Source organism: Dipodomys merriami, unplaced genomic scaffold (assembly GCF_024711535.1).
Source record: "Dipodomys merriami isolate MVZ:Mamm:240054 unplaced genomic scaffold, mDipMer1.0.p SCAF_4, whole genome shotgun sequence".
NCBI classification, from domain to species: Eukaryota; Metazoa; Chordata; class Mammalia; order Rodentia; family Heteromyidae; genus Dipodomys; species Dipodomys merriami.
This window is the reverse complement of record NW_027205603.1, coordinates 7,041,860-7,067,926: the sequence shown is the minus strand read 5'-3', so window position 1 is coordinate 7,067,926 and position 26,067 is coordinate 7,041,860. Positions and strand designations below refer to the sequence as shown.

The 26,067-nt window shown below is 38.8% G+C and overlaps 1 protein-coding gene and 1 long non-coding RNA gene across 2 annotated transcripts in view; one reads left to right on the top strand and one right to left on the bottom strand.

Annotated features, from left to right (window-relative positions):
* The window catches only part of Cubn (cubilin), a 230,570-nt gene that overhangs the window by 61,919 nt on the left and 142,584 nt on the right, over positions 1-26,067 (top strand). Inside the window, exons 23-27 of the mRNA XM_069990436.1 lie at positions 6,087-6,276; positions 7,667-7,827; positions 8,388-8,569; positions 10,272-10,428; positions 14,054-14,241. Of these exons, the coding sequence (XP_069846537.1) occupies positions 6,087-6,276; positions 7,667-7,827; positions 8,388-8,569; positions 10,272-10,428; positions 14,054-14,241 (878 nt within the window). The remainder of the gene's footprint in view (positions 1-6,086; positions 6,277-7,666; positions 7,828-8,387; positions 8,570-10,271; positions 10,429-14,053; positions 14,242-26,067) is intronic.
* Positions 13,523-24,338, bottom strand: LOC138805609 (uncharacterized). Its single transcript, XR_011365598.1, has 3 exons — positions 24,176-24,338; positions 15,282-15,378; positions 13,523-13,622 (listed from the first exon to the last, which is right to left on the bottom strand). It is a non-coding gene; the product is annotated as an uncharacterized lncRNA (long non-coding RNA).

The following is a 26,067-nucleotide window of genomic DNA, read 5'->3' as shown; positions in this document are numbered from 1 at the left end:
TAATACAGACCTTCAATGGATGAGTTATCTGAGATTCTGTCTGTCTAAAACTTTATTCTCACAACCTTTTGGCTAGATATTTACATGTTTAAATAAAACGTGCATTCAGTTTTTTTCCTTGCCACTATGGTTTCTGATTAGAAGGCAGCTGTCATTCATATCTTGGTTTCTTTGTATGTAATGAGTGTTTTTCTGTTGTCATTAATTTCTTATTCCTTGTTTTTATTAGAAAATAGTTTTGTAACTAGTATTTTATTAGTTTGTCTAATATTTTATTAGTTCAGCTAGTTTGACAGTTGGACCCATGTGACTTGTCTGAATTAGAATTGACTCAACTCATTGTACCTAAGAAAATATACTTAGTCAAATTTTGAAGAAACATAGCTCATATATCATCCTCTTGCCCTCACTTCCTTTGACCTGTTTCTACAGTCTCTTTTTCTTGGTCATTAACCATAGGTGGGTTAACCTATTGTTGCTCCATTCCAGGATTCTCACTGTGCATTTTATGTAATTCTTTCCTCTTGGGTAAATCAGCATAAACAATTTCTATACAAACATCTTTACTTTTTCAGATCTCTTTTACTTCAGAGTCCAACCTCACAATCAACCTATGGGTTTTATTTCAGTTAGTATATATTTAAGTTATAGAATTTCCATATTGCTCTTATTTTTAGTAATTTTCATTTTTGTTCTACTAATATTCTGTTTACTCATTAAGACTTGTTTAATTCTTGGAACATCTGCCTGATGTTTGCTTTATTTAAAAAAAAATTTAATGTTTTTTATTGTAAAGATACTGTATAGAGGGGTTACAGGTACATGAGTAAGGTAATGAGTCCATTTCCTATGGAGCATTGTTACCCCCTCCTTTGTTTTTCCCCTACCATCCCTTCCCTCCCACCTCCGCAGCTCCTCACCTCCCCACCTCCCACCCTTGCATCCTCCTCTTCCCCCCTCCCCCACCCAAAGTTGTAACATTCATTTTCAACAGTAGTGTCCTGTATATCTCATTGTTACAGTGGGTCAACCTGTATCCTTATTTGAGCATTTTGTTCTTTCCCTTCCCTTCCCCAAATTATAAAAATGTATATACAAGATGCAGGGCACCAGAATCAAATACAGTGAAAACAGGGGTTATACCATGGGGGAGGAACATACCAAAGAAACAAACAAATCACATAGTACATTATAAATACGTTTAAAACAATAGCAAGAAAAAAAACCACTTGTGTCCCTATCTTGGGGTTCACTTTACTTAATATCAACTTATATGATCATATGTACATAGCTTTTGACCTTTTCTGCTTGTCTTAGCATATACTAGTTATTGCAAATAAGAGAAACCATGAGACCTATGTCTCTGTGGGTCTGGGTTACTTCACTTAATATAATTTCTCTGATGTTTGCTTTCAAGCTCTTTTGTCTTTTAAATTCAGTATCTATGCTACCTGACTTATGTGACCACATTTTCTTTTATGATTTCATTGAATGTTGGGTTCACAGTACTCCATTTTTAAGTATTAACAGTAGTTTTTGAGTTTTACACTAGACCTTGTAAATGACATGTTGTAGGCACTGGATTTTCCTTCCTTCCTTCCTTCCTTCCTTCCTTCCTTCCTTCCTTCCTTCCTTCCTTCCTTCCTTCCTTCCTTCCTTCCTTTCCTTCTCTTACCCTCTCCTCTCCTCTCCTTTCCTCTCCTCTCCACTCCTCTCCTCCCCTCCCCTTCCTCCCCTCCCCTCCCCTCCCCACCCCTTTCCTTCCCTTCTCTTCCCTTCTCTTATTCTCTTTTCCTTCTTATTGGTCAATGGGACTTGAACTCTGGGCCTGATTGCTGTCCCTGAACTCTTCAGCTCAAGACTAGTGCTCTATCACTTTGAGCTACAGAGCCACTTCTGAGTTTTGAGTGTTTAATTGTAGATAAGAGTCTCACAGACTTTCATGCCCAGGCTGGCTTTGAAATACTATCCTCAGATCTCAGCCTCCTTAGTACCTAGGATTACATGCACAAGCCATTGGTTCCTGACTTGGATCTTCTTATCTGGTTAGTATCTGACTAATTGCCTTGTATTTGTATGGGGTCCTTTTTTATTGAAGTGCATTTGTGGAAATACCTAAAGAATTCCTATGACTTTCTAACTTGCTATCTCTCAACTGCCCAGTCCTAATCATCTCTCTAGGTCTTGCTCAGACATACAGTTGCTTTATTTTTTGGTAGAGAAGCATTTAGAGAAGGTGTGGCTGTGGTTTTGAGTTTATGAAGTCTAGTCTTGTTTCAATTGGATACCTGGGATGGAAATAAGAGATCTCTGTTGTGGTTGCTAGAGAACTCTATACAGTCTCCTGCAATTGTTTTGACCACTACGTATTGTTTATGCCTCTAATTGAGTAGCATCTCTTGAATGTTCACCCAAGTCTCATTTTCTGTATACCCAACTCATGCTCAGTCAAGAACCCATGGGGAGCCCTCACCAGACAGCTGGCTCTCCTCTTTATATGTCCCAGATATTTTAGCAGCACTCAGCTCTGATCTCTGCTTCCTCAGCACCCTATCACTGTCATTTACAGCTTAGACTTTAGCTGCCATCTCTCTCAGATCAGGAACTTTAGCTGGAAACGCCAAGAAAATCAGGAGTCCCACCTGTCAAGGGGACAGTTTTATTTTGTCCAGTTTCATAGTTACTAACAAGAGGGGCTAATTCAGCATCAGTTTCTTATCACAGCTAGAAATAAAATCTGTAATTAAGACTTGATGACTATTATAGCATCTTGAAGAACTCCAACCAGTCTAGTGAACAGGACTGAAAGGAGAAAAAGAGAGGAAATAAATGGGAAATAGAAGAGTAGGTTACAGGATGAGGATAAAGGTAGCTTCAAAGAGAAGCATTAAGTAGGGTACAAAGAGAGGAAGGAACACATAGATACATTTATCATCACCCTCAGTTTTTTGTTTTTTGTTTTTGTTTTTGGGTCCAGTCGTGGGGCCTGAACTCTGGGCCTGGGCGCTGTCCCTCAGCTCTTCAGCTCAAGGCTAGCGCTCTACCACTTGAGCCACAGCGCCACTTCCGGCTTTTTCTCTTTTTGCTTATGTGGTGCTGGGGAATCGAACCCAGGGCCTCATGAATGCAAGGCAAGCGCTCTACCACTGAGCCACCTTCCCAGCCCCATCCACCCTCATTATCTAATTTTATCTAATTTTAGCAAATATCTTTGGGACTCTGTCTTGGCCAGGTATTGTGGTCAATAACGTGGCCAATCTTGGCTAATAAGGCATTATTCATTTCATATCACTTAATGGGAGAAATATACTCCTATAAAAACAATTATGGAAATACATTTGGTGCTCAGTTTCTTTTTTTTCATAAAAAGTTCATAAAAAGGGAAAAGGAATTAATTCTGCTTGACTGGAATGGGCAAGTTTTCATAGATGTGTTATTTGGACTGGGCCTGAATTGACAGGGAAGAATTTATTAGACACAGAATGTGTGGGATGAAGAAGGGAGTATTTTAGGCCAACCATTTCAGACAAAGTGGGCAAGTGTGAAGATCATGTGGACACACTGGGGACCGTAGCTGACTTTTTCATGCCAGCAACAGAAAAGAAGCTTGCGGTGCAGATCCGTTCCTTTCAGTAGAGATGAGCAAGCTTACCAACTGTGGCAGAATACCCACTTGTTATGGGCAAGGCACAAGGAAATGACTCATTATGACTGCTTTAGTCAGACTCCCTTTGGTAGGAACCAGATGATAACAGTCACATTGTCCTGCAGACCAGTGGGCGGGTATATCAGTTAAATGTAATAGAACTTTGTCTTCCTCACTGGGAAGATGGCTTGGAGATTTGTTTAACTGGCTAAAGCTGCAAACCATCTGTATGTGGACACTGATCCTTAGGATTCATTTAATGTCTGTTTGATCCATGAAATTCTATCCTCCTGATACTCATTATTGGTTCTGAAATAGTCTTCTCCCTTTCTCCTTTACTCTCAGTCTCACCAACTTTTTCCTTCTCTCTCATTCTGCCTTCTATTTCATTGTGGGAAAATCTGGTTATTCTATAGAAAAGCATACTTTTGGAATAAAATGTAACGTTGGGATTAAATATTACTCTAGATCCCTGCAGTAAAGTTTTAACTCTTCAAATGAGAGTTAAACCAAATATTTGGTGAGTCTTCATTGTGCTGAGGACTTACAAAGGTAATAGAACCTACAATGTTTTGCGTGTCTTTGTGTTACAAAGACCAGTGGAGACTCCTTCTTTGCTCTTGGAGATAATCATGTAGTAGCCACTAAGGAAAACTGCAGGCCTACACATCCTCATTTTATTCCAGTTGCAAAAAATATATAATAGCTTATTCTCCACAAATCTTTCTGTTAGGAACTTCTGTATATTCCTGGACCCTATAATTTAGGTTATCACTGAATGCAGTTTAAGATGTATTAAGATTCATTAAAAGTAGACTTTCTTTGTAAAAATAGCTCTGATTTGGAAGGCATAGGCAATTGAATGAGTTGATTATTGGCTACTAGACACAGAATCTGAAGAACTGAATGAAGTAAAGTTAAAAATTATTATACTAGAACGGTTGTATTTATTTAGGACAAAAACGCTGTGAAAGTACCCTAACAAAATTTTATACTTTAACTTATCTCTCACAGTTCATTCTAGTCTATTTTGAAGTATAATGATGATTGCTACCATTTATTGAGCATAAATTATGAGGCAAACACTTCCATTAAATTGTCTGCAACTCTCACATCTATAATTAAAGGCAGTAGTCATTTTTCTTTTATTTACTTACTTTTTTTGGTCAGTCATGGGGCTTGAACTCTGGATCTGGGCTCTGTCCTTGATCTCTACAGCTCCAGATGTGTAATGTACCATTTGAGCCACAGCACCACTTCTGGTTTTCTGGTGTTTAATTGGAAATAAGAGCTTCATGGACTTTTCCTGCTTGGGCTGGCTTTGAACTGTGATCCTCAGATCTCAGCATCCTGAGTAGCTAGGATTACAGGTGTGAGCCACCAGCCCCCGGCTTATTTATTACTTTTTAATGAGAGAAGCATAAGTGTATTAAAGTGAAAATACTGTACCATAGCATTGAAGCAGGCCAAGCAAGAGAGTTCAAGACCTCAGCAAATGATGTCTGGTATGAGTTAAGTGAGTTAGGACTAGGGCTGGAGGTCTTCCCACAGGAGGGCCCTTGGTGTTGCACTGTTTTAAATGGCTGGAGGTTACATAATGTTTTATTTCATGTTTTTACATATTACGCATCAGAAAAGTCAAAACTATGGTGTAAATTATATGGTAATGACTACAAAAGTCATCTCAAGGCAGATTAGCCATCTTTATTTTACAAATAAGGGAGTTGGAGTCACCCATGTTTGCATAGCTTGTCAGTATTACATGAGCTCTGATCACCAACTCTGTCTTATTATCCTTCAACATCTTGCTTTGGTACGCACCTTGTTATTAATCATAAATACATACCTTGGAGAAAAAGAAAACATTTTGAAAGAAGATTTTCAGGAGGCTGAGATCTGAGGATCTCAGCTCAAAGCCAGCCCAAGCAGGAAACTCCGTGAGACTCTTATCTCCAATAAACCACTAGAAAACTGGAAGTGGTGCTATGGCTCAAGAGGTAGAGCACTCCTTGAGCTGAAGAGCACAGGGAAAGTGCCCCGGCCCAGAGTTCAAGCTCCACAACCTACCAAAAAAAAAAAAAAAAAAAGACTATAAAAGGGCAGAACTGTATTTTCAAGTTGATTCTAAAACTTTTGCAATTGAATCTAATTTTTAATATTTACAATAGTTTATATGGGCAAGAAGTATTTTCTCATTTCCAACACCAAAATCATGGTATGTAAATCTTATTACCACACAACTGAGGCTTTCTGATTATCTTGCCTTTGAGATTTCAAAAACTCTCCTTCAAAATGAGTCATTTTGGGGGCATTGCAGAAATACCTATTGGAAATCAAGTGCATTGGCACAAGTTAAAGAAGTATATTTGACTGCATGTATTGTATAAGCAGAGCATAATGTCTTCTTCAATTTTGTCTCATACTCTGTTTCTTTTCACAGTATGCTCCAATGTCTTTACAAGTAACAATGGGATACTCACTTCTCCTAATTACCCCAATAATTATCCCAATGATTGGGAGTGCACTTACAGAATCACAGTGGGAATCAACCAGCAGATTGCATTGCACTTTACCGACTTCTCTTTGGAAGAAGGCATTTTCAGAAGCTGTATGGATTTTCTGGAAATCAGGTAAGAACCTTCATTTATTTCATTTATAATTCTTTTAAGCATTCTAAACAGTACCTAAGCAGTGAAGGTGTATTAGCACATTTTGACATCTTCATTTATTATACAGAATAACAATGAAAAACAAATACCACTTATCATTTTTGTAAGTCTTGCTATTAATTTTTTTGTCAGTCTGTCCTGGAGCTTGAACTCTGGGGCTTAGACACTGTCCCTGAGCTCTTCAGGTCAAGGCTAGTTCTCTACCTCTTGATCCACAGCACTGCTTCCAGTTTTCTGGTGGTTAATTGAAGGTGGTTTCTGGTGGTTAATAGAGAATCATAGATGTTCCTGCCTGGGCTCTTTTTGAACCACGATCATCAGATCTCAGCCTCATATATAGTTAGGATTACAGGAGTGAGCCACCAGTTCCTGGCTTTCACTATTAATTCATTTTGAGAATTTTACACATGGGACCTTATGATATTTTAAAATAGATTTTATTGTCTGATATGAAGATATTAAAATAACAAATTATAGTAAAACCATATTATGCTAAAATGACATAATTTCCCAAATCTCTATTATATGTTCTCTACCAAAGATTTCTTACAAAGAGAATTTTGTGAGGTTTGACACAGGTGATGGTTGGTTTATGTTACAATCCTGTAAGTGTTTAATTTATAGCAACTAATCACTGGGATTTAATGTTGAATGTAGAATTCCTTTTATGCTATGCTTAAGACTCCAAAAGTTCTTAGGGAAAGAATTCTTTCCAGGGCTTTATTAAATATGCCAAGTATAGTGCATTAAGTTGTGAAAATTTCCAAAGTTAGATGCATTTAATAATTTCTCAATAATATCAGGGGATATTTGTTTATGCTGTTGAAAATTATAGTTTGTGTATTCTATTTTTTTTTTTTTTGGTCTGGTTGTGGGGCCTGAACTCTGGGCCTGGGCACTGTCCCTCAGCTCTTCAGCTCAAGGCTAGCGCTCTACCACTTGAGTCACAGCACCACTTCCAGCTTTCTTCTTATGTGGTGCTGAGGAATCAAACCCAGGGCCTCATGCATGCAAGGCAAGCACTCTACCACTGAGCCACCTTCACAGCCCCAGTTTGTGTATTCTATACTCTTTGAAGTATCTGCTGTGGGAAGGTGGGGATTCAACACATTCTCTCAACTTGACAGCGATGACAGAAGATGCCATGCCAGGATGGCATTCTTTATTTTCATCAAATATTCTGTAATGAAGCATACAAGTAAAGCACTTGAAATTGTCATTTTTTAAAAAGTAATTTTGACAAAAGTCTGTGTGATCTGGTCATTTGCAACCCTGTAGTCTGAATGTATGTCAGTAATCTGTGTTCTTTTCTGTGTCAGTAATGTGTGTTCTTTTCTGTGTTCTGCCACAGAGATGGAGGATATGAAAATTCACCAATCCTGGGAACATTCTGTGGTTCAGTGCTCCCTCCAACAATCTTGTCTCACAGTAACCAACTATGGTTAAAATTTAAGAGTGACCAAGCAATCTCAAGTTCTGGATTCTCAGCTTACTGGGATGCATCGGCAACCGGTAAAGAGCCAAGATAAGTTTGTTGAGTTGCCTTCTTTTCCCACCTGTGTTTAGTCATTAATCTTGGTCTTATACCTTCAACATCACAAGTATTCTTTTTCTTGTTGCTGGTCATGGGGCTTGAACTCTTGGCCTGGGCCCTGTCCCTGAGCTCTTCAGCTCAAGGATAGTGCTCTACCACTTGAACCACAGTGCCACTTCCAGTTTTCTTGTGGTTATTTGGAAAGTCTCATGGACTTTACTGCCCAGGCTGGCTTTGAACAGCAATCCTCAGGTCTCAGACTCCTGAGTAGCTAGGATTACAGGCATGAGCCACCAATGCTTGGCTCACAGCTATTTTTGAATTAACAGCAGACATCTATTTTGAAGAATGAAGTGGCAAAATTCTTAGTTCACTGGCATATTTCATGAAGCTGATCAATGATCTTAATTAGAAAAAAAGTCACAGTACATAGTTATGCAATAGGCTACTCTCTGAAGACATTTTGCCCTTCAGCTTGATTTAAGGGCAGAGATAAGTTATTTAGATCACATGTGTCATTCACCTCTTCTTTCCATAGGTTGTGGAGGCAACTTCACCACTTCCACCGGCGTATTCACATCTCCCAACTATCCAATGCCGTATTACCACAGCTCTGAGTGCTACTGGTTGTTAAAAGCCAGCCATGGTAGCCCCTTTCAACTAAACTTTACAGAGTTCCACTTGGAGTATCATCCGAACTGCTCTTTGGATTATCTGGCTGTATGTATCAATTCTGTCATCCACAACTTCCTTCTTACCCAACACAGAAAAGGTGTTTACTTTTGTTTTGAGATTCAGGAGAGATGAGGTTCTATTTATTTATTTAAATCTTTAAGTAGTTGTACAGAGGGGTTTCAGTTCAACATGTCAGATTATCATCTCAATCCATGTCATCACAAACATGACATCATATAAAAACTGCACACGAAATTAAAAAAAAGTTATGCCAAATAAATTTAATGGTAGTGACCGGATTCTAATCATCCTAGGTAATGGAACTGCTAATGTTAAAATATTTTGAATATAGGGCTGGGAATGTGGCTCAGTGGTAGAGTGCTTGCTTAGCATGCATAAAGCCCTCGGTTCAGTTCCTCAGTACCACATAACCAGAAAAAGCCAGAGGTGGAGCTGTGGCTCAAGGGGTAGAATGCTAGCCTTGAGCAAAAGAAGCTCAGGGATAGTGCCCAGGCCCTGAGTTCAAGCCCCAGGACTGGCAAAGATATATATATATATAGAATATAAACTCTAAGAAACAATTAAAATAGCTTGAGTGATTATAAAATTTATGACCATAATCTACATATTTTTTCTTAAATTGTTGTTAGATGTTGTACAGAAGCATTACTATTTCATAAGTCAGATTGTGAGTACTTTTTTTTTTTGTCGGTTGTGGAGCTTCAACCCAGAGTCTGGATGTTGTCCCTGAGGTCATTCCCTCAAAGTTAGTGCTTTTCCACTTTGAACCACAGCTTCACTTCTGGCTTTCTGCTGGTGAATTGGAGATACAATTCACACTAACTTTCCTGCTGGCTTCAAGCTTTGATCCTCAGATCTTAGCCTCTTGAGAAGCTAAGGTAACAGGCATGAAGAATGGGCACTGTGCAAGTACATTTCTTTTGGGGGGCAATGTCACCCCTCCTTAACTTTGCCCCAGTTTTTCCCTCTTTCCCTGCCCACGAGGTTTGCAGTTCATTTTCCACATAGTGTATACTGAATAGCATGCTTGCATTTTTTTTATCTTCCTCCCTCCATGTCTTTGCTCCTTCTTTCCTTCCCTAAAACACAACAACAACAAAAAGCAAAACCAAAGACCACCATCACCACCACCACCACCAATAACAAAAAGAAAAAATCACGTTTCCACTTCTCTGTCCTGGAGTTCCTTTTGATAAGCAGTATTTCAAGTGTTCAGAGAAGTTATATCTCTATATATCCTCCTTTTAGCTGATGAGATACTAATTCTTAAACGTATTTTTAAAACATTTTTTTCAATCGTCTTTAAGTAGTAATACAAAGGGATTTCAAGTCAATAAAGCAATTTTTATGAACTATGCATCTTGACCAATGTCACCCCTACCATCATTAGAGATAACCGTATCAACCATATAGGACTGCTTATAGGACCAGCAACTCTCCTGTGGTCCACTAAAGTCATAGAAATCAAAATAGGCTAAAGTTTCATAGCTATTAAAAATGGAATCAAAAAGTCAAGAGACAAGTTCTCATCTCAGAATAGGTATTAGACTTCAACTCTGTGGCACACACCATTTTATACTTGTCATTGCTGTTTAATCTCAGTGCAATTTTCAGAAGTATTTAATTCTCTCATGGCATATGCCTGTCTATCCCCACTTCTGCACTAACAGTCCTCTAGATCACCTTTACAGCCACAACCATCTGACCTGAGTATGTTTTACTCAAGGTTTATGATGGCCCAAGTTCGAGCTTTCAACTGCTAGCTCAGCTCTGTGGGGATAAGAAGCCTGCCCCCATCCTCTCCAGTGGGGACAGCCTGTTTCTGAAACTGAGAACTAATGAAGATCAGCAAGGAAGTGGCTTCATGGTCAATTTCAAACAAAGTAAGTATGTACTTCATTCAGTGGTCTAGTGTCTTCAGTGGACCGCCTAGACTTGTGATGAAATGAACTGGTTTGAGCCGTTGGTTTGAGCCGTTAAAACAAAATCTTAGTTGCTGATACCAAACGTATTTAATTTTGTTTGAGGGAGAAATGTGTATGTATTCAATTTAACCTCCTGTTAGTAAAACCTGGCAAATGGTAGAAACTTAGAAGCGTATTTCCTAAGGTGAGACAGTTGTAATTCATCCAAGAACAGTGCAGTTGCTTAGTAATGGCTAAGAGTTTTCCAATTTGCATCACACATTCTGATCTCCCAATAAATCATTGATCAAGCTTTGTTATTTACCTTAAAACGTACCTAATAAATTGTACCTCATAAAACATGACAGGAAGCTACGGTACCTGGGAGTCATGTGTGGAGTGGGCATGTTTTTAACTGTGGAAAGAAACCATGAAAATCTTCTTACTCCAGAAACAGCACAACAGTATTAAAAATTTATTGAATAACATATCCACATGTCCACAGTCCTGAGGTATATGGCCTGGCCATTAGAAATTACCTGGAGTTGCTTTTTTTTCCCTCAGTAGCTTTCCTTTCTTTTTTTTTTTAGTTTCCATAATGAGGATATAAAATTAAATGAACTTGAAAACTTATTTTTCTAACTCTGGAATTGCCTAATTCTTTTGAGTTAATATTACTGACCTTTCATGACAGGCAGCTGTTATGCAATAAATGCTTTCGTTTTGGAAGAATGGAATACCTTGCTCCCAGTAAACTTAAATGTATCCATAATTTTGGCACAATTGTCTAATATTAAAATAGGAATCCATGAAGTCATATTCTGCATGCACAATGTCCCTTAGCTTAATTACAAGAGGACTAGTGTTTAATCTGGGTGATGTATGAATTTGAAGATTCACCTTTACTTACAGGTGAATTAGGCTAAATTAAGATTTTTTTTTGAATAATGAATCTTAGTAAAAGTTTTGTTCTTAAGTTACTACAACTATGTATATAATTTTTTTAATTCTTTAGTCAACATGTCAGTTTGATTAAATTAAGAATAATGTTTTAAATTTTATTGTTGCTTCATTATTTTGTTCCTTAGTTACAATACAATTTCTTTTTTTTTGGGTCCCGTTGTGGGGCCTGAACTCTGGGCCTGGGCGCTGTCTCTCAGCTCTTCAGCTCAAGGCTAGCACTCTACTACAGATTTTTACAATAAGAAACATATATACGTGTATATATACAGATATATATGTATATATGTATACGTATATATGTGTATATATATATATATATATACAGTTGGGTTACAGTTACATGAGTAATGTAATGAGTACATTTCCTGTTGAGTATTGTTACCTCCTCCTTTGTTTTCCTCCTTCCCTCCCCACCTCCCCAAGTCCACGGCCCCCCGCCTCGCAAAGTTATAAAGTTCATTTTCAACAGTGTCTCATACATCTCATTGTTATAATGGGTCAACCTGTGCCCATATTTAAGCATTTTGTTATTTCCCTTCCCCTCCCCAAATTAGAAAAATGTATATACAAAATGCAGGGCACCAGAATCAATACAGTAAAAGCAGGGATTATACCATGGGGGAAGAACATACAAAGGAAAGAAAAAAATCACATAGTACATTATTAATACATTAAAAACAATAGCAAGAAAGAAAAAAAAAACCACTTGTGTCCCTATCTTGGGGTTCATTTTGCTTAACATCATCTTATATGGTCATATGTACATAGCTTTTGATCTTTTCTGCTTGTCCTAGATATGTACTAGTTATTGCAAATAAGGGAAACCATGGGACCTATGTTTCTTTGGGCCTGACTTACTTCACTTAATATAATTTTTTCCAAGTCTTTCCATTTCCTAACAAATAAGGCAATGTCATTCTTTCTGATGGAGACATAGAATTCCATTGTGTATATATACCACATTTTCTTGATCCATTCATCTACTGAGGGGCATCTGGGTTAGTTCCATATCTTAGCTATGATAAATAATGCTGTGATAAACATAGTTGTCCTGGTAGCTTTAGTATACCTTGTTTGTGATTGGGTGAATGCCCAAAAGTGGGATTGCTGGGTCATAGGGGAGCTTTATGTGGAGTCTTTTGAGGAACCTCCATACTACTTTACAAAGTGGTTGGGGTTTTTTTGTTTGTTTTTGCTGAAGGCTTAGAACTCAACCATTTGAGTCACAGCTCCAGTTCGACCATTTTGGTGGCTGATTGGAGGTAAATGTTTCCTGCCTGTGCTGGTATGGAACCACAATCCTCAGATCTCAGCCACCTAAGTAGCTAAGATTTCAGGTGAGAGCCATCCTCTCCTGGCCAATGCCCCTACTTAGTTATTCCTGTAATAATTTCTCTCATATATTGAGAACACTAATGAATTAATACTGAACATAGTTTCTTGAAGGTAAACTCAGAACGAACTAGTTATATTTTCTATAATATTTGTCACTTAAAATGGGAGATTGTAAATAATGTAACTTGTCAGGGCTGAGAACAGCTCTGTTTCTGATTTGCTATAGTCACTGAAGTTTATGATGTATACCTGTCTGCCTAATAAGCATGTATCGTCTCTCACATCTCGCATCTAAAACAACAAAATCACTCCTGGAAATTTTATGCAGACAAAACTGAGCTAAATATTTTCAAAGAGAAACACTTTAGGTATTATCTCTGCTCTACCAAAGGAAAATTTTGGAGAACAGCCAGTGCAAACCATATAAAGTCTTCTGAAAGGCACCTTTCAGAAAACATAAATAGAAGTGTACCTATAACCCACATTGGTGAGACAACTCAGTAGATATACTTTTCATTTCTTCACTTCCTTTTATTTCATGTCATAAAGACAATATGATTTTTTAAAGAAAAAGGCTCAGGGAAAGTTGTATATGCCTCTTTCAGGTAAGAATTGGCTGGATTTAGCTTTTACTTCCAAATAGACATAGAAGTATGGTTTTGTTAAAAAAAAAATCTAGCTCAAGAAAATAGACTGAAGAGCTCTGTTTTTCATAATTTTAGATTTTAATTTATGCTTTAAATTCTTTATGCCCCCTTTCTTTTATTTGGCCCTTTCTGCTGACTAACTAAAGGAAAAATTTAGACTTGGTCACGAATTTCAGGCAGTTCAACAAAACCATGTTTCACATTCACATGGGAGCGTGTATCTTCATACTGCAGAAAGAAACCAAATGTCAAAGCTAAAGAACCAGAAACATAGTTTGTTTAACACCTATCTCTAAACAAACAAATTCCTGTAGTAGAACCTAGCTATTCTGTTGTCCACCAACTCAGAAGACATGCAATAACTATTTGAAATGACTGCTCAACATTCATGAGTGTTTGAATTTATTTAAGTATTACTTCATATTTGCAACTGAGGGCTGTAGCTCAATGATAGAACACCTGCTTAACATGCATAAGGTCAGAGATCAGCTCCCAGCACCACCCACCCCCATACACACACAAGGAAAAGAATTAGAATGTGTGTGGGTTTTTCTTAATCTAAATTTTTGCTTAAATATCAATCTCACATATAGTTTAGAATAATTACTGCAGGTACAATAGTGGTTCTTAACCACCATGATTTTGTTTTATTTTTCTAGTATGTGACAATGTGGTAATAGCCAACCAAACCTATGGTATCTTGGAGAGTATAAATTACCCAAATCCCTATTCTCCGAATCAGCGCTGCAATTGGACAATCCAAGCGACGAAGGGCAACACTGTGAATTACACATTTTTAGGATTTGAGATGGAACACTATCCCAACTGCTCGCTGGAATACTTGGAGGTAGGTGAAAACTCAGCATATTGCTTTTATTCAGATCAGGTGAGACAAAGCAAGCTAGCAGTCCTTCATACTCTTTAGAGACACCTTGCTAGCCCTCTCAGATGAGTGTATAATGCATCAATCACCCACAACACTTGAGATGTTGGAAAGGTACATTTCTTAGATTTTTTAAATAAAAAGACATTTATTTATTTTTATTATCTTACAGTAGTTGCATAAAGGGTTTTCAATTCAAGAAATCAGTTTATAGGTACAATGCCACCCTTTCCATCTTTCGCAACCCCACTTATACCCTCAAGTGACATGGATCTGTTTTCACATATGCACATTCAATATAATGATTCGAGTAGGCCTATTTCATGTTTCTTCCATTGCATCACCTTAATATCAATGATATTTAATCTACTAGCTAATAAAAAGGATGCTCTATTTTTAACTTCAAGACTGATCAATCTTATTTAAATTACAGAGGTAGAATGCTATCTGTGTTTTTATGATTGTTTTTGTTTTTTCACTAAGTAATAGGTTAAAAAATGAGTAGCAGGATTTATTTAATGCTGCATTTGCCTGGAAGTACGTATCAAGATTTCAATTCTTTGTTTTATTTCAAAAATTCAAGTTAATTTCAGCTTGTTTCTCTTTTTGCAGTATGGTAGCTTTGTTTATTATAGAAATAACCACAATTAACATTTATTCCATTCTGTATTCAATGCTATGCAATAGAAGTTGCTTGAGCACCAGGCAACCTAGTGTAGGAAGCAGTCTGCGTTCTGCTATTTTTATGATAAGAGAATTATTTTGAAAAGGTTTCTTCCTAACTTGCCTATGTAATGGTAGATTGAAAAATTAGGCAGCTACATAGTTAACTTATTTCAATATTGTAATTGCCTATTGATATATAAAATGGCATATTTATATACAAACATTAATTGAGATACTAGATTTTAATCCACATATTATGCTTTCTCTATGACTGTTCTCTAAGATGACAACTTCCCACTGTTACGACATTAAAACATTTTCCCACCTTTCCCACTTACCCATATCACAGCAACTTAGTGTAATTCTTTTGAAGGTAAGCACTGATTTTTCAGACATCTTGCTTGTAAAGATTTCCGATGTTTAGCTCCTAGAACTCTGTAATCATATTTCAGGGTGGGGGGATCTTTATAAAATATTATCATTTTTCACCAGTTTTATTTAAAACAAAACTAACATAGTTGAGGTTTTTTGAGGATACTAGTTCCTTTTCCAATAGCATTTTTGCTTATCAAAAGAAAGAAAGAATTATGTCCTTACATTAAGACAATTTTAAGGAGATTCTCTTGTTTCTCTGGGGGAAATTTAAGTGAAAAAACTTACTAACAACAAAAAACAGTGTGGTAGATCCCACCTGTAATCTTAGCTCTCAGCTGCTCAGGAGGCTAAGACAGTAGGATTGAGAGAGTTCAATGCCAGAATTAGCTCCATCATGAGTTCAAGACTTGCCTGGGCTACTTTACGAGGTCCTGTTACCCTCCCATTGCCAAAAAAATTAGCAAACAAAAAATCAAAAGAAATCAACACACACACACACACACACACACACACACACACCCCTCTTCACACACACACACACACACACACACACACACACACACACACACACACACACCCCTCTTCCTTTATATGTAGAAAAGAACACTATAAATTAGCAAACAAAAAATCAAAAGAAATCAACACACACACACACACACACACACACACACACACACACACACACACACCTCTTCCTTTATATGTAGAAAAGAACACTATAATGGAAATAATAAAGTCTTCTTTATAAATTTTCAAAGAAAATATAATAACACAAAACAAATATGTAGATGCTCAAGGCATCTTAGAATTTTGAGCACAAGACATAATCAAAAACATAAATTTGCAAAGTAGTACTCTATTTTATGCTGCAAAGTCCTGATCTGACAAGTTTCAATGGGAAATGCTAGAGAAAGAAGCTTTGGGACTGAACTTTAACATGGACTCTACTCTTAGTGGAAAGAGTAGGAAGAAAATAGAACTTTTACAAGAATGGTAACAGAAAGTCTCATGGGTAGTTTTTGGAGGTGTTTGAAGACTCAAAAGGAAGAAATACTTGTTCCAACTACCTCAGAGCAGCAAATTAGAGGCCCCTGTCGGTGCTGGGTCTATCATGGAGCAGTCATGCCCGTTTTCTGGTGCAACTTTGATGGTGAAAGCAGCAAAAAGACAGAATGAGAACCAGAAGTTCAGAAAAGCCTTCCAAACAATGACAGCATTGCCCAGAGGGAGGAGATTTTTTTCCATTTCTGTAAGCCAAGGGGCACGACCACAGTAATAACTACAGTGGTTGGTGCACGATAGAAATGTTAAAAGCATAAGTAACCATTTAAGGAGAGAAAAAGTCACTCGCGCAAAAATCAGGCTTATCATTTTTTAATAACTTCTGGTTAAAGGTTTTTTTTTTTTCCCTAAGTGATTTAGCCAATTCCCAATTGAGTGACCATTACGAGAGCCAGAATTTAGTTGTTTTGAATTAATAAAACTAAAACTATAAAAAGACCCGATTAGGTGCTGGTCAGACACGATGCCAAACCTTTCTGAGAAGCATGGAAGGGTAAAGATTTCATTGGGAAGCAAATCCATTCTTTGTTCAAGCAAGTTAAAAAAAAAAAAAAGAAATGTACCAGATTTGAAAGCAAAAAATTCAGTTTGCCAAAGGCTTATTTTCCTAAAGATAGTAAGACTGTCTAGTCGAGGCAGATATGGAAAGGAAATTGTAAAGACTTGGTCTGAATTTTGCAACTTGACTTCACTTCTATTTTGATGCTTGGTTTCATGTTGAAGTGATGATTTCTAATAGGTGAGTAAAGATACAAACAGGAAGTGGCAACTGGGGGAGAAATCAGCAGCCTTGTGTAGGATACCCTGGTGATCTGAGACAAGAGGAAGGAGAAATAGTCATAAGCTATTGCATGTTGTATGGAAGTGAAGAGACGCTAGAATAATGGCAGAGGTCAGCAATCAACCTGATGACATTCCCCAAGGGGTAAATGGAGGTCAGGGTTGAGAAGTATCCCTGGGAGATTAGACTCGGCTGCAGTGTGGAAAGGCATGAAGAGAGAAAGTGGTATGCGTTGAGTTTTCTGGAGCAACTCAGAGGGAAAAGCCATGGCCTCTTTTCTGTAGTCTTTGAAAGTTGCTTTTTCTACTGTGTCCTCACATGGTAAAGATCTCCTGAGAGTGCTTGGAAATATATTTAATCTTACTTTCCATAGCTATGGTGATACTTCCACAGTCTCACAAGGCCTGATGTTATAAACAATGATCTTTCTCTCTCTGTATCTCTTTGATGGTTTAAACACAAGGCCTGGGTGCTGTCCTTGAGTTTCCTTTTAATGCTCTCCCACTTATGCCACAGCGCCATTTCTGGCTTTTTCTGTGTAGTTTATTAGAGATAAGAGTCTCATAGACTTTCCTGCCTGATCTGGCTTCCAACCTAGATCATTAGATCTGAGCCTCCTGAGTAGCCAGGATTTATTATTCAGATTTTCAATTTCTTCTTTACCTTTCCTTACTTGTCACCATCTTGCATTTTCTCCTTTCCTACTTTCTGCCCTCTTCCTCTTTTCCACTAAAGGCAATTTCAAGTCCTTTTTTTTGTTTTTTCTTTGGTTGAAGGGCTTGAACTCTCAACTTGGGCTCTGTCCCTCAGCTCTTCAGCTGAAGGCGAGCCTCTACCACTTGAGCCACAGCATCACTTCCAGTTTTCTGGTGCTTTATTGGAGATAAGAGTCTCACTGACTTTTCTGCCCGGGCTGGCTTTGAACCATGATCCTTAGAGCTCAGCCTCCTGAGTAGCTAGGATTACAGGCATGAGCCACCGGCACCCTACTCAAGTCCTCTTGATTGTGCCCTTGACTTCTCTCAAGTGCATTTCCCTCTAGTCTTCATAAGATGTGTTTTATCTCTTGCCAGATCCTTGCTGAATTCATCTTATCCAGCAGACATTAGTATCATTGCTTCTTATATTCCAGGTCCTCTTTTTTTTTTTTTTTTGTCAGTCATGGAACCTAAACTCTGGGCCTGGGCACTGTCCCTCAGCTCTTCAGCTCAAGGCTAGCACTCTACCAATTGAGCCACAGCGCCACTTCTGGCTTTTTTCTTTTTGCTTATGTGGTGCTGAGGAATCAAATCTAGGGCCTCATGCATGCAAGGCAAGCGCTCTACCACTGAGCCACCTTCCCACCTCCAGGTCCTCTTTTCAATCACAAAATAATGTATTTCAAATGAAAGATGTCCAAAATATACCACCAGTGTCCCTGAGTCCTTCCGATTGCTACCCATGTTTTCTGTATCAGTAGTCAAAACAGTATTTTCTATTCCATAACTGCAAAATACCGAATCCATGAGATGTGGGTCGTTAATGCAGTCCCAGCTGTTGTGATGGAAAGCGCAGAAACCTGCTGAGGCTCTGAGCATCAACTCAAGCTAATAAACACAAGTTCGTTTCCCAATCACATCAGAATCTAGCGCAGGTAGTCTTGGCCTGCTACATGGAGATTCATGCACCCACATAAAAGGGAAGTCGAGTTAGGGGAAACCACAAATGTCGACAGACAATTCAGAAATAAAATACCTATGTCCTAATGGATCTGGGAAGAGTTGAATTAAACACAGTTAAATAGGTTTGTTGTTTGGGTTTGCCGGGGTTTTGGTACTTCCCCAATCTGTCACTATCCTAATTAATACTCATGGTGAGATTCGGTCAGTAAGTAGAATATATTTTAGATACCTTAAGTACAGAGGTAGAATTGTCTATCACGTTTTTCTTGTTGGGAAGGAAACAGATACTAATTGATGGAACAATAGAAATGTACCACAGGATGTGTCAAGTGCTGAGAGGGAAAGCTAAAGGCTTGTGGGTAGGTCAGTGACGGCATTTCTGTGACAGAAAGATGCACTGAGGTGTCTGGAAGCTTGAGGGGTCTCTATGGGTTGAGTTTCAGTGACCTCCCCCAGCATTAAGAGGCCTCTTGCAGGCAGGTACAGTCAGATCCACACTTGTAGAAGCAATGACTAACTGCAAGAATCATTGGGGGGAGGTAAAATAATTGTGGAGGCTCAGCAAATGTATGCTGTAGACCAGGTATGTGGATCACAGATCCAAGTCCCAGAGGGAGAACGTTAACTGAAGAATCTAAGAGCACTTAATAGATACAATTGACAGAGATGGATGAGTGATTAGTGTCTGGGATACCTAGGGAATGAATGGAAGACATCCAGACCCAGCTGATAGAGCTAGACACATATACCAGCAGTCAGAATGACCTCCCTCAGGAAGGAAATGATGTGGGCTTCCATCCGTGGAATGGGATGCTATGGGGAAATAAGCATATGTAAAGAACTGGAACAAAGCCTGGCACTTAGCACACGTGTTGACCTGCTCACCCTGCTGATGTCAGAATAGCCCCTCAGCTAGACACAGACACAATTAATGACTCTTTTATCAAAATGATTAGTGTTGCTCTTGTTTTTGTTTTTCATCTTCAGCCTGCTTTCCTAATGCATTTTGACACTTCTGACGAAGGATAAACGATAAATACTAAATCCAACTTTTTATTCCATATGTTTTGCTAAATCCTCTGTTAAAGGATATATGGTGAAGAAAGTTGGTAATATTACTGTCTACTATCACTGTAAATTAAAATTTTGGTTTTGTTAGTCTCTATTATTTCTCACAGAGAATAATGACTTCCATATACTTTTTAAAATATTTTCATTGGGCTGGAAAGGTGGCTCAGTGATAGAGCACTTGCCTTGCAATGAATGAGGCCCTGGGTTCGATTCCTCAGCACCACATAAGCAAAAAGAAAAAAGCTGGAAGTGGCGCTGTGGCTCAAGTGGTAGAGCGCTAGCCTTGAGCTGAAGAGCTGAGGGACAGTGCCCAGGCCCAGAGTTCAGGCCCCACAACTGGAACCAAAAAAAAAAAACCTAAAATATTTTCATTATCTTTAAGTAATTGTGCAAAGGAGTTGTCATTCTCCATGCAATGTATGGACACCGTGCATCTTGATCCATGTCACTCCTCCCAGCCCACCCCTTCTCTCACTTTTCTTAATTTTTATTTTGAAGTATTGAATTTTTTTGCCATTTAACAAAACAGTTTATGTATGCAGTGTGCATCTTGATCTGTTTTATCACGTTGACATCTTCACTACCTGTCCCCCAACATTTCAATATATTTAACAATTCTTTTCTGTTTTGGGGGGGCGGAAAGCAATTACTAATGAGGAAACAAGAAAAAATTGTCTTAAGTAGTTGACACTTTTCAAAATATTGATTCATTAAAGCTCTACAAATCTCCATGTCTAGAACTCGGCACAGATCACATTTGCCCAGATGCTAAGAATAGCAACTAAGAATTAATGCCCAGCACAGTGTGTTAACCAAAATTAATCCAATTTTATTTTTACAAACACATACTTTTGTGTGTTAGTTTTATTTATTTATTTTGCTTTCTAAAAGCGTTTTGCACTAAATAAGAAGCTATCCATTGCAAGATAGTTTGCAAGGTAGTGCTGAACGTGGATTGCCAGAGTGGCCAGTGTGTAAAAAATCAGGGTTTCCTTCCCCCAGAGTAGCCAGTGGGTAAAAACCAGGGTTTCCTTCCCTCATCTCACTTTTACTACAAAAGCCAGTGGGATTCTTAGACTGACTCTAAGCAGGCCCATAGTGAACATGTCATTCTCTGGTTGGAATAATACTGCTATGTGGAAGAGATTTTGTGTCCTAGCAGCACTAGGTCTGAGTGCTTTCCTCCCTACACACTTCCTGCATAGATGACTCAACACTTCCTGGAACTGTCTGTCAGAGGAAGTTGGTTTCTAGAACTATTGCCTTCTGCTTAGAGTTGAGAGATAAACTAGTACAATTCTGAGAACAGCTGCAATTCAAGGCCAAGCATGAAGCTGGGACACAGTATACCAAATAATACAGTTTTCACCTTGACACGAGAAACTAGTCTCGCTCTCTACCAGAATGATCTACTTTCAAAAGACGTTTAAAGTTGAATACCATTGAAATAGATTTTTGGCAAGTATGAAAACAAAACAGGGAAACCTGTTGGAGCTACTACATTTTTGTAGGGTACAAGAAATGTGATAGAAGGGATGAGGTCAATTGGAATATCATATAAACTTGTGAAGGTGAACAGTGAAACTTCCCATAATAAAAGCTACCTACATTATTGAACTATTAACATATAATTTTCAAATTATAGGAGCATAATAGGCAAACTATTAGTGAATATAAGTTAACTAATACAAGCAAGTCAACATTTTAGCTTATATTATGGGCATTACAGTCATAACTAATATAAGCTAGAAATAGTTTTTTTAAGTTTAAAAGGAAGCATATCCATTAAGCCAAACTCTACAGTGTCAGCTAGTGTGTCAAGAGGCATTTTACAAGACAATTTGGCTCCATCCTTGCCTGAATAAAATGTTATTTTTAATTACAAAAATTAAACGGAGAGATCTTTTTTAAAATGTGAGCATGATCATAAATTAAAAAAAAAAGACTATAGTTTTTCTGGCCATCCTCAGAATGAAGGATTTTCACATGTGATGGCATTAGTTTACTGCCCTAATGAGGTAAAAGCAACAGAGAGCTTTCACCCTGGGGTTAATAATACACTGTTTCAATTTTCAATGTTCTCACCGAAGCCTAGGATCAGGATGAATAACAATGAAGCCTTTAAGTCTTTTAGTTGCTCCCTACCCCCTTGCCTGTGATTCCACCTTGCTTTGATTCTCAGACAGACCAACAGACAATGTATATGAGGTCTTTTCCACTATAGAAGCAAGCCCTTGCATGGATAAGAATAATTGATTGGAATGCTGCATTTTAGTTAAATTATTTTTGGGTTTTTAAAATCTTATGTAGTGTATACAGGAGTTTCAACTCAACATGTCAGTGTATGAGTCCAATGCAGGGTGATCTTTGTCAATTCCTTCCTCATTCTCCTATATCTCTCCCAACTTGAATTTTAAATTTTAGTACTGCTGCCTGTAGAGTTTGGTTAGCCATTCCCACTTGTTTTTCTTTGTTTGTTTTTTGATTGGTAATAGAGCTTGAACCCTGGGCCTGAGTGCTCTTCAGCTCTTCAACTCCGGTTTTCTGATAGTTTATTGGAGATAAGTGTTTCCTGGTTTTTCCTGCTGGCTTTGAACCATGAACCTTAGATCTCAGTCTCCTGAGTAGCTAGGATTACAGGCAAGAGCCACCAGCACCAGGCCCTACTTGTCTTTTTTAATTGAGAAAGATTTCCAATTGCAACATTAGGGATTTGGGGTTTTTTTTGGGGGGGGGGTTCGGTTGTGGGGCCTGAACTCGGCCTGGGCACTGTCCCTCAGCTCTTCAGCTCAAGGCTAGCGCTCTACCACTTGAGCCATAGTGCCACTTCCGGCTTTTTTCTTTTTGCTTATGTGGTACTGGGGAATCGAACCCAGGGCCTCAGGCATGCAAGGCAAGTGCTCTACCACTGAGCCACCTTCCCAGCCCCTGGGCTTTTGTTTTTTCCGGTTATGGGGCTTGAACTCTGGGCCTGGGTACCGTCACTCAGCTCTTCAGCTTAAGGCTAGTGCTCTGCCACTTGAGCCACAGTACACTGAGTTCAATCCCCATGACAAACCAAAAAAAAAAAAAAAAAAAAAAAGCATTAGTCAGAGTGGATAGCAATCAGCCAGAACACAGAAAGGGGGCTATGTGGTATGTTTGAGACAGATCTCTGATTCAGAGTGACACCAACTAATTCAGAATGTGGTCTCTTAATGGTTTCTTGCTCTCAGGCAGAGCCTAGCATTGAGTAATTGTTAACTTTTGATGAGTCTTCACATTGCCTGCCTAGCCTATGGCCACATGGCAGTATGGCTTCTCCTGTATCTGGGGAAGTAGAGTATGGGAGTTCGTGGTGAGCGGCCATGTGTGTAGCCTAGGAAAGAGCCAGTCCCCTGCAGAGGCCATCCTGGTGCCCTGGAACAGGACAATTCAGCCTTCTCCTAGTTTACCCTCCACAACTTGATTACATAGTTCCTCCCCGCACCCCAATTTTTCTCATCCACAATGAAAGCCTTGAATCCTGCTCCCTAGCTCTCTTCTGCTCATTCTGCTTTTGATATAAGAACACTTACTAAACTCTTCCTTTTTAATGGTTATTATAAAGGTGGTGTACAGAGGAGTTACAGTTACATGTCGGGTAATGAGTACATTTGTTTTTGGACAATGTCACCCCTTCTCTTCCAGTTTTTCCCTCTTGTTCCCACCCGCAAACTGTATAGTTCATTTTGAACACAGTATCTAGTGAGTACGACTGCTACATTTGTTCACCCTTTGTCCTACCATTACTGTGTCACCCTTTCCCTCCCAAACACAGATAAACAAGACAAAAACAAAAACAGCAACAAAGAAAGAAAAACTTACTCTCCCAGAATGCTTGAAGCCCTGTGTTCATCACCAGCACCAGTAAATTAATTAATAAAAGAAATAGATATTTTAAAAATAGACGGCAAAAAATGCCATCGATCCTGTTGGGATCCATTTGTGGAAGGGGCCAGATCGGAGCAGGTGTTCCCAAAAGCCTCTCTAACTCCAGTGGTTATGCAGCTGGAATTGGTTGGAGGCAGGCAAAGCAGGGGCTGCCTTTTCCTCGGGACATTTTTTTCTTGCTGTTCAGCTCTTCCTTAATCCCCTTCACCATGGCAGCTCTGGCAGTGTCAAAGCTTCTCTGCCTCTCTTGACTTCCTTCCTGGACAATGAATCCTCTCCACCTCCCCCCCCCCCCCCCCACACACACACAGGCACACAGGCACACAGACACACACAGACACACACACACACCATGCCTACTTTTACCTACCTGGGCTGATTTGTGTTGGATGCTGTACCAGACACATCAGGAATGGCCTTTGTCTCCACACAAAACCAGGTTGCCATAGCAACACACGGTTGATCTCTGGCTTGATTCATTGCTTCCCCATCTGCCCTGCCAGTGATGACTTCTATGAAGTGTTCTACATGAGTCAGCTTTGGTGTTTCTATACCCATCACATTTCTTTCCTCAAAGCTACTTTAGAGCAGTTTATTGGGGGGTGGGGACAAGGGAGGAAACTTAGTTCCTTTTTCTCTGACCAAAAGGTACAAAAATATTTTGAGTACATTCTTCACACCTCACCTCATACTAATCTTCTTACATAGTTTATATCATTTGTCACAACCTTGTAAGTACCATTCTAATGCCAAATTTAATACTGTTTCACTTGGAGAAGTTTCCACAGGACTATGTCCTAAGTGAATTTTCAAACTTGGTCATCACCCTGGAGCCTGACCCTCATTCTGGTATCCCATCTTTATAAGAAAATGCTGGGGCTGGGAAGGTGGCTCAGTAGTAGAGCACTTGCCTTGCATGCCTGAGGCCCTGGGTTCGATTCCTTAGCACCACATAAGCAAAAGAAAAAAGCCAGAAGTGGCGCTGTGGCTCAAGTGGTAGAGCCCTAGCCTTGAGCTGAAGAGCTGAGGGACAGCGCCCAAGCCCAGAGTTCAGGCCCCACAACCAGACCAAAGAAAAAAAGAAAAAAGAAAATGCTGTTCTGATGCCATTTGAAATTAATAACATGAACTTCTAAGTGCCTTCCTCAGAATTCATCAAGTACAATTCTGGTAAATATAACTACCCTCTTTTCATTGACTGGAAGTTTTGTTGTCTACCAAGATAACGGATTCTCCACCACACCCAAGTTCCCCCCTCATAGCAAATGAATTGTTTCAGTTACCACTTACAGGATAAAGTTCAAAGGATAATGTTTTCTTTAAGATTTTCAAAGATTTATAAACAGAAATGGGCCAGAGATTTTCCAGAAATCTTTCCTATTGTAGTCATCTCATCAAAAAGGAATTCTTGGTTTCTTTCTTTTATATTGGCTATGTTGAATTAGCTCTTAAAAATTAATCTCTCTCACTATTAAAAAAGGAATTACTTTCTAGAAACACTTGAACAAAGTAAAATAGTAGTTTAAAAAACATGAATTGCGTGCTCCAATGATTCTTCTCCTTCAGTTTGTAGAATTAAGACTGAACTTTTCATTCCCTTGCTGGGTTGACATCACTTTCCATGGTGAAACTGCTGATTTGCTTTTTGTGTAAGGAAATTTTTCCTGAGGATGTTGTCAGTGTCTGTGTGCATATGAAAATGCTATGCATAGTTTATTGATGTTTGATTGTTTTGTATTCTGTTCTCTTTAGTTCTGTGTTAGCATTGTTTAAGCTTTGTCTCCTTAACCAATCAGTCAAACATTAAAGACTATAGGGCTATAGGATCTTCTTTCTTTCTTTCTTTCTTTCTTTCTTTCTTTCTTTCTTTCTTTCTTTCTTTCTTTCTTTCTTTCTCTTTCTCTCTCTTTTAATTTCTTTCTTTCCCTCTCTCCTTCTCTCTCCCCCCCTCTCTTTCTCTCTTTCATTCGTCCATCATGGGGCTTGAACTCTGGGCCTGGGCACTGTCCCTCAGCTCTTCAGCTCAGGACTATAGCTCTACCACTTGAGCCACAACACCACTTCCAGTTTTCTGGTGGTTTATTGGAGATAAGAGTCACAGAATTTCCTGCCCAGGCTGGCTTTGAGCCGTGATCCTCAGATCTCAGCCTCCTTAGTAGTAGGATTATAAGTGTGAGCCACCGGCACCCAACCTCTTTTTTTTTTTAACTTGTCATTGTACATCTATTAAATCTTGATTAGGGTTACAAGAATGACTACAGT